At 35.9% G+C, this 8,413-nt stretch overlaps 1 protein-coding gene across 1 annotated transcript; it reads left to right on the forward strand.

Annotated features, from left to right (window-relative positions):
• Positions 1 to 6,348: 6,348 nt before the first annotated feature.
• Positions 6,349 to 7,816, forward strand: LOC120165607 (glucan endo-1,3-beta-glucosidase 8-like). The gene has a single exon (XM_039175087.1). The coding sequence runs from the start codon at positions 6,377 to 6,379 to the stop codon at positions 7,814 to 7,816; it is 1,440 nt and encodes a 479-aa protein (XP_039031018.1). The 5' UTR covers positions 6,349 to 6,376.
• The last annotated feature ends 597 nt before the right edge of the window (positions 7,817 to 8,413 follow it).

Genomic DNA, 8,413 nt, shown 5'->3' on the forward strand with positions numbered 1-8,413 from the left:
AGACTTGCGATGAGTCTATTTCCTGAAGTGTTACACATGAATGCATGATTAAAGGCATGAATTGAATATGCATGTATGTATGCTTGATTATATGGATTGATCTGTTCTTTTATGTGTTAGGTGAGAAAGTATAAGTGATTACATAAGAAAGGTTATGAATTATATGAGATATAAACTATGTGATCATAGTAAAATAGAATTATTATTATATGATAAGTGAAATAAGCTGGATAATATTGATCTATAGGATGAAGTGAGAATAGTACACTAACTAGGAGATTTGAACATAAATTATAAGATGAACATATAAGATAAGCTAGATGGGAAAGATTCATATGTTTAAATAAAACTATAACACAGGGGTTGTATGATAGAAATTTATGAAGCTATATGAGAAGATTATAAGAGTTATATGAAATTGAATTAAGTAAACAAATTAGATTATATATATTATATATATATATAAAGAAATAATAGAAGTGAGATATGTTTATAAGTCTGCCCTAGATGAATATGAATATGAATATGAATTATAAGAGTGCTATATGATTTATATTAAGATAAATCTTGAGGATATATATATATATAGATAGACATGAAATGAAATGAGTTATATGAATACATAATTATGTGATGAAATGGTGGATTACCTGAACATGTGAATATATATATGTCTAAGAGAAAGCATAAGATTAAGATATAAGCAATGTGACTATAAGTATATATGTGTGCTCTAAGTGATATGACTTATAGGTATTTCTATTATAATGTTACATAATATGTTATGTATGTTAAATGAATTATGTGATGGTATAAGAAATGATATGAAATATATATGTGAAAACAAGTATATGTTATGAGATAAGACCTATGACTATAAGCTACGTGAAAGTGTTCTAGGTGTTTCGATATATTATATGAAGTATATGATCTTATGTGAACAAGATATGATAAGTATGTTTACATGAATAAAGGTGATTGGGTGAGAAATGATAGAAATTATATGAAAACATGACATATGTGACATGTGAATTATATGGAAATGATCTACGTGTAAGTGAACTACGTGACTATGTGATAATATGAAAAGAAGCTACGTGATACGTGATATGTGAAAGTGAATTACAAGTTTATGTGAATATCTGAAATGAAATAAATGATAACGCTCATGTTATGTGTCATGAGAGCTAGGGGTATAGTTGGCATGCCAAGAGTCGAGGGTCTACGCGGTCCTTCGGGATATATATATTCTTTGGAACATGTGTGAAGTCTGGTGAGACACATATATGATCCCTAGCATATGTATATGATTCTTAAGGAATTCTATGTGGTCCTTATGGACATCATTATATGGCACTACGGTGCAATTCTACGCGGTCCTTCGGGATATATATATATTCTGTGGAACATGTGTGAAGTCTTGAAAGACACATACTTGATCCCTAGCATATGTATATGATTCTTAAGGAATTCTATGTGGTCCTTATGGACATTATTATATGGCACTACGGTGCAATTCTACGCGGCACTTCGGTGCAATTATACGAGTTGTGGTGACAGCATTAGTGCACAACCTCTATAGACTCACATATCGATAGTTCTCACATACGTACATGGGCTAATCCAGAGATATGAACAAATATAAGTTAGTGGTATGATAAATGCTATAGAAATGATATGATGTTGTGTGTGTATAGTGTTTGATTGAAAAAGTATGTGATTATATGATAAACTGTTAATGATGAATTATGTGTATGTATGTATTTACTGCAATTAATCTGATATGATTTTATACGATATGAAAAATGCATGGAATTGCTATAACATGATAGAACAGAACATGCATGTATCGATATATGTTTTAAAGTGCATTATAAGTTGTTATGCCTCACTAAGTCTTCGACTTAGCGTGTGATTGTTTCACACGTAGGTTTCGAGAAGAGTAAAGAGTGATGCGGAGCAAGACAGGTCAGTTTTCCTTACCAAAAGATCAGATCAGAAATATTTGATAAAGTATGTATTTGGTTATGTATAAAGTGTTGGCATGTAATAAGTCATTAAGTTCGAGCACTCTGATAAAGTCTGTATTTTGTTTTAAATAAAGTTTTAAATTTCCCGGGATTTTTCTTAAGAGTCAAGGTTTGAAAAGTCAATGTGACACTTCGGACTCGTATCCGAGTCGGATACGGGTTGAGGGTGTTACATATAATCAGCACAAAGATGGTTCATTTAGAGAACTTTTTGTGTCTGGCAATCAAGGTATGATGGTACATGCCTTCTCTTGGCCTGATAAGAGCTGTGTGCCTGGCACAATGTTAGAGGGTGAGTCCAAGGATGGGACTTGGGTTGAGTGGGGCCCTTCATCTTCGTCATTTCAACATACGAAGGAAGAGAAGCCAATTGATTTGTCTTTTGAAGCGTCTCAGAGTACAATCGATAAAACTATCTCAAATGGAAATTTAGGAGTTCCAGACAAGATAAGTGAGAAAGTTGGGGATGATGTATTATTGGGAACAGGCAGTTCAAAGAGGTGGTTGCGATCATTTTTCACTAAAGCTGAAACTGTTGAATATGAGGGTGGCATTTGGACCAGGTTTCCTCAGAAACCATCATTTCCTTGCTCTGCTAACGTTGTTTCTTTTGTCCTTTTTACTAGAAATTTTCCAGTTTCGAGATTCCTTTGTAAAAATAACTCTACATCAAGGGGGAATAGCTGCCGAGGGACTATCAGAAATCTAGAAAATGGTTCCCGTGAAAATGTTGAGTTGGATACATTTGATGTTGGTTCCAGCACCCCATACAAATGCTCCAGAGTGTTATCTTGCAATTCTCATAAGCTAATTGGATTCTTTTTAACACGAATGAACTCTGCGTCGTCCAATGCTAGCAATGGAAAGGAAAAAAGGAGTAAGAATATAATTGTCATTGCCAGGTTGGATATTCGGGGAATTCAGTGGGTTTCTTTGGTGAAGCTTCCGCAAAATGAAAATACATGCCCGCTGGATGATTGGAAAGACTTCCACTTTTCTGATGATGTTCTTATTTGCCTCAATGCTTCTGGCTTAGTGTTCTTTTATGACACAGTGTCTGGTGAGCATGTTGTACATATAGATATTTTACAGACTTGCGAGTTAAACTGTTCTGCGAATTTGCGTCAACTATAGATGATATGCAACGCAAGTCAAATTATCAGCATGGTGATTTATTTGGTAGAAGAACATTTAAGAGTCTACTTGTTGCGCCATATACATCTCTTTTGGCGGTGGTTGATCAATTCGATATAGTGTATGTGATATATGTTGGGGATGTCTACCAGACAAGTATTATGCATTTGAAAAATTGCTTCCACATTATCAACATTTAGGACTTGGGATGTTAATTGGTTGGGATGTAGGGAGTTCTGATGTAAGCCATCAAAGGATATATATTGGTTCTCCAAATTCTTGCAATTTAAATAGTTCCTCCAAAATGAATGAAATTGTTTCCTTTTGTGATGATACTGGAAACATTATTCTTCAGAAAATCCATGGCTGGAAACGTTATGGAAATGAGTTCCTTCCTGATTCAATCTTAAATGGTTTTTCTGCTGCTTCAAAAGTAACGAATGGGAAATTTCATGATTCACAAAAGCATTTCCACCTTATGCGAAAGATTTTTCTTCCAACACATAGATATAGTGATGATGACTGTATTTGTTTTTCTCCTTTCGGGATTACTCGTCTCATAAGAAGGCATAATATCAAGGGCCGCAAGAGTTCTCAAATTGCACATTTTGATTTGCATACAGACTCGGTAGTTCACATTGATAGACTCCTGAATTCAGGAAGCAAAAAGTTTTCTCTCCTAGGGAGAGATGAAGTTTCTATTGGAGAAGCTGTTGGTTGTATTTTCCAGGGTTGTTTTTATTTGGTGACTGATGGTGGTCTTTCAGTGGTTCTCCCTTCTGTTTTGGTTTCATCAAATCTCCTACCCATTGAGACCATTGGTTATCAAGAATCAGGCATTGGTACTTGCATTGGATGTCAAGCATGAAACAGCATCTCTGCTGGAGTCGCGAGCAGAGAAAGCTTCCATGCAATGGTTTGAATGCTATGACAGGGAGAAGATTGAAGATCTCTTGGAATCAATGCGCTATTACATTGAGGCTGCTGAAGTGCTCTCTTCAATTGATGCTGGAAACAAAACGCGCAGGGCTTGTGCCCAGGCTTCCCTCGTCTCCCTTCAAAGACAAATTCCAGATTCTAAGTGGCTCCACCTGTCTGAAACCAATGCTAGGCGAGCTCTAGTTGAGGAATCTAGATTCCAGGAGGCTCTAATTGTTGCAGAAGCCTACGGTCTTAATCAGCCGACGGAATGGGCCCTGTCCTTTGGAATCAGATGCTCAATCCAGAACTGATAGAAGAGTTTGTGGCTGTGATTCCACTTCAGCCATCTATGCTTATTGAACTGGCAAGATTCTACAGAGCTGAGGTAGCTGCCAGAGGTGATCAGTCCCAATTCTCGGTTTGGCTCACTGGTGGAGGGTTACCTGCAGAATGGGCCAAATACCTTGGGAGATCATTTAGATGCTTGTTGAAGAGAACTAGGGACCTGCGACTGCGGTTGCAGCTGGCAACTTCAGCTACCGGGTTTACTGATGTAGTGGATGCCTGCATGAAGGCCTTGGATCGGGTCCCTGACACTGCTGCGCCACTTGTCTTGCGGAAAGGACATTGTGGGGCTTACCTCCCACTAATGTGAGACAGATTGTTGATATTCTTGAGAATATGATTTTTGGCCGAGCCTGATGATTATTCCAATGGCTAAGAGGGATGATGATTGAAGGGATGGTCATGCTCATTGATCCGAGTGACAATTTTGTGGTATTGCTTCTTACGATCATCATCGAAGGACATGTGATATTGGTTATATTGGTAAGATATGGAAGTCATCGATTAGCTGCCGAAGCTTGATGACATGTCCTTCATATCATACAAAGATGATTGGACAAACTCAAAACCAGGTGACAAAAATTAAAAAGAGGGGTAAAAGGAAAAGAAAAGAAGTAGGAAGTGTATTTTTTAGATTTAGATTAGGGGTTGCTTTGCAATCCATATGTCGTATAATGCTTTTGTTTCATTTGTTCTTTATTTTTATTTTTATTTTTATTTTCCTGAATTTTCGTGTTTTGAATTAGCAACAACTGAAATATTATAATTTGTTCATTGTTTTTGAAATATTATAGTTTCATTGAAGTATGAGTAACTTTTTTTTTTCTTCCATTGAAATTTTAATAGTAACAAAATGATTATTAATGTTACATTAAATAAAAAACATTGAAATTTTATTAGTTACAAAATGATTATTAATGTTATAGAAAATAAAATAAAAAACCAATCCGTCAAGAATTTTTTTAATGAATTACTTTTAGTTGACGTTTAATATAAAAATATATTATATCTCCTTTTTTTCATTTAGGTGTGTAATTTTTTTAATAATAACAATTCAATGTTATCATTTAGGTGCTCAATCGTAATAGACGTTAAAAAAGTTCATCAATCACTTAAAATACGACATGTGATGTCTTTATATGTTTTTTTTTAAATTAGAACAAAATCTTAAAATATTTCTAAAATCTCATGAATTTTTAATCCCAACACATTCGCCTCACCTGATGGTCGGTCATCGCCATTGTCGCCCTCATGAGCTGCCTCTACCTGTCGTCGCTTGCCCACTGATCGATAACTATTAATTGTTGCTTCAGTGATAAATATAAAGCGTGTCATGTTTTGACATGCTGTTGTTATATTTATAATTAACAATCAAAATTGGTGAGTTAAGAACAATGGTCAGTAGAAAGGTTTAATTGATTTTACAGTTTAACATATCATCTACTCACTGTAGATTTTTTTGTATCTCAAATCCAATATCAGTAATAGATTTTGAGTAGTATATACTCTCAATTATTTGGTAATGAACGTTTTGTTAACATATTGTAATCGATGATGCTCGAGCCAATGATCTCTTAGAACAATAACGATTCATTTAACCACCGAGATTAGAATTTAAATTAACTAAATATCTATTTTGAATCCAATGAAAATAATCAACCGATATTGATGGGTGTATTAGAAAGTTCATTATTTGAACAAACTAAAAATAGAAAATCCGGTTAATCTATTAACGATTTCCTCTATATATCTTGAGACAAGGAAATAAAAGGCAAAACACAACCAGAAAAACGCCCAACACTCTCTAAATTATCGTTCTACCGTAGTTAATTTTACATCAACAAGTTACTAAATTTCCCCTTCAAATATAACATCCTTGCCAACTCAACCATTTGGAGGCAGAGTCAAACTACCGTTCCAAACCTCGAGGAATTTGACTCGAAGGCATGTCAGCCACATGGGTCATTGCCTTGATCCTGGTCGCAACAAGCGTCAACGTTGTTGCAGATACCAATGACCTTGGTGTGAATTGGGGTACGTTGACGTCACATCCAATTGATCCCAAAATAGTGGTTCAACTGCTTAATGATAATGGCTTTAAAAAGGTTAAGCTTTTCGATTCAGATCCTCGTATGGTGGCCTTCTTGGCCGGAACGGGGATCGAGGTCATGCTTGGCATCCCAAACGATCAACTTGAATTTCTGTCTATAGACTATGAATATGCCAAGGAATGGGTCCAAGAAAATTGCACATCGCATCTTCGCCACGGAGGTGTCAATATCAAGTACGTTGCCGTTGGAAATGAGCCGTTTTTGACTAGCTACAAAGGGAGATTCACCAAAACGGCGTTCCCGGCGATGAAAAACATTCAGAGGGCACTAAACGAAGAAGGTGTAGGGAAAAAAATCAAAGCAGTAATGCCTCTTAATGCAGATGTTTATGAATCAAGGTCGGACAAACCGAGCGATGGAGTATTCCGCAGTGATATAAGGGACCTCATGAACAAGATTGTGCGCTTTTTGAAGGATAATAATTCCCCATTTGTGGTCAACATATACCCTTTCCTTAGTCTCTATTTGAACAGCGACTTTCCTTCAGATTTCGCCTTCTTTGACGGGGGGTACGCCATTCAGGACAAAAATGTTCAGTACACCAATGTTTTTGAGGCTAACTTTGACACTCTTGTTTATGCGTTGAAGAACGCCGGCACCCCAAATTTGTCAATCATTGTGGGGGAAATTGGGTGGCCAACAGATGGCCACAAATCAGCAAATAAGGGCAATGCTAAGAAGTTCTACGACGGTCTGTTCAGGGTTTTAGCAAGTGATAAGGGAACCCCACTTCGTCCCGGGGAAATAGAAGTCTACCTGTTCGGCTTGTTCGATGAGGACACCAAGAGCATCGAACCAGGGAAATTCGAGAGGCACTGGGGAATCTTCGACTTCGATGGAAAACCGAAATTCGCAATGGACATGTCCGGTAACGGAGCTCACAAGGAATTAGTGGGTGCCAAAGGGGTGAACTACTTGCCTAAACAATGGTGCGTGTTGGCAAGTTATGCCACGGACCAAAACTTGATCGACGACCGGACGAGTTGGGCTTGCTCCAAATCCGACTGCACCGCCCTCCAGGATGGCGCGTCTTGTTCCAGTCTCGAACCTAAGCGTAAGACCTCCTATGCTTTTAACAGTTACTACCAAATGAATGATCAACATGAAGAGGCCTGTGACTTCGAGGGTTTAGGCATGATTGTAAATCAAAATCCTTCCACAAACTCTTGCAAATTCAGTACTCAGATAGAGGTTGATGGAGCCACCAGGTTAAGTTTTGCGTATGGAGCCATTGCTTCCCTGGTTTCATCAGTCACCTTGTTCAATCTGTTATAAGTTTGAGATAACGTAAAAGGGTATGGTCTATAATCTATATATAAATACAAACTTTTATATTTGACTCAACTTGATTTGAAATTTTGATATATTTGACTTGACCTAATTTAAAAAAACTCAACTCATATTAATTTTATATTCGAGCCAAGTTAAAAATTAGAACTTTGATAATTCTAGAAATTTGAAATTTTTAGTAATTAGTGAATTAATTTTCAGGTTTGAGTCGAGTCTCTCGACTCTATATGAGATATATATATCACATATGAAAAAATATTAAGAAATATATATGTACTATATATAGTTACAGAAAACTGTTTAAATTATAATCAAATAGTATTATAACATTATAAATATTTACATTTAGATTTAAACAGAAGCTCAAACAACTCGAAATTTTTTTAAATTAAATCTAAGTTATAAAATAAGACTCATAAACTCGAATAATTTAACTCAATTTGACTCAACTTGATCGAACATTTCTCACCCTAACATATGAGGGTTTCTCGTTAATTACTTCATAATTTTATGTATGCAAGTTAGTTATTGTATATCGAAATTTAAATGCAATCAATTCAAACAAAAAATAGCATAGTTAAA

The sequence above is a fragment of the Hibiscus syriacus genome, unplaced genomic scaffold (genome assembly GCF_006381635.1).
Source record: "Hibiscus syriacus cultivar Baekdansim isolate YM2019G1 unplaced genomic scaffold, ASM638163v2 tig00111584_pilon, whole genome shotgun sequence".
In the NCBI taxonomy this organism is placed as follows: Eukaryota; Viridiplantae; Streptophyta; class Magnoliopsida; order Malvales; family Malvaceae; genus Hibiscus; species Hibiscus syriacus.

Excerpts from the sequence above, each read along its gene's own strand:
- LOC120165607 (XM_039175087.1), top strand. The coding sequence starts at position 6,377 with ATGTCAGCCACATGGGTCATTGCCTTGATCCTGGTCGCAACAAGCGTC.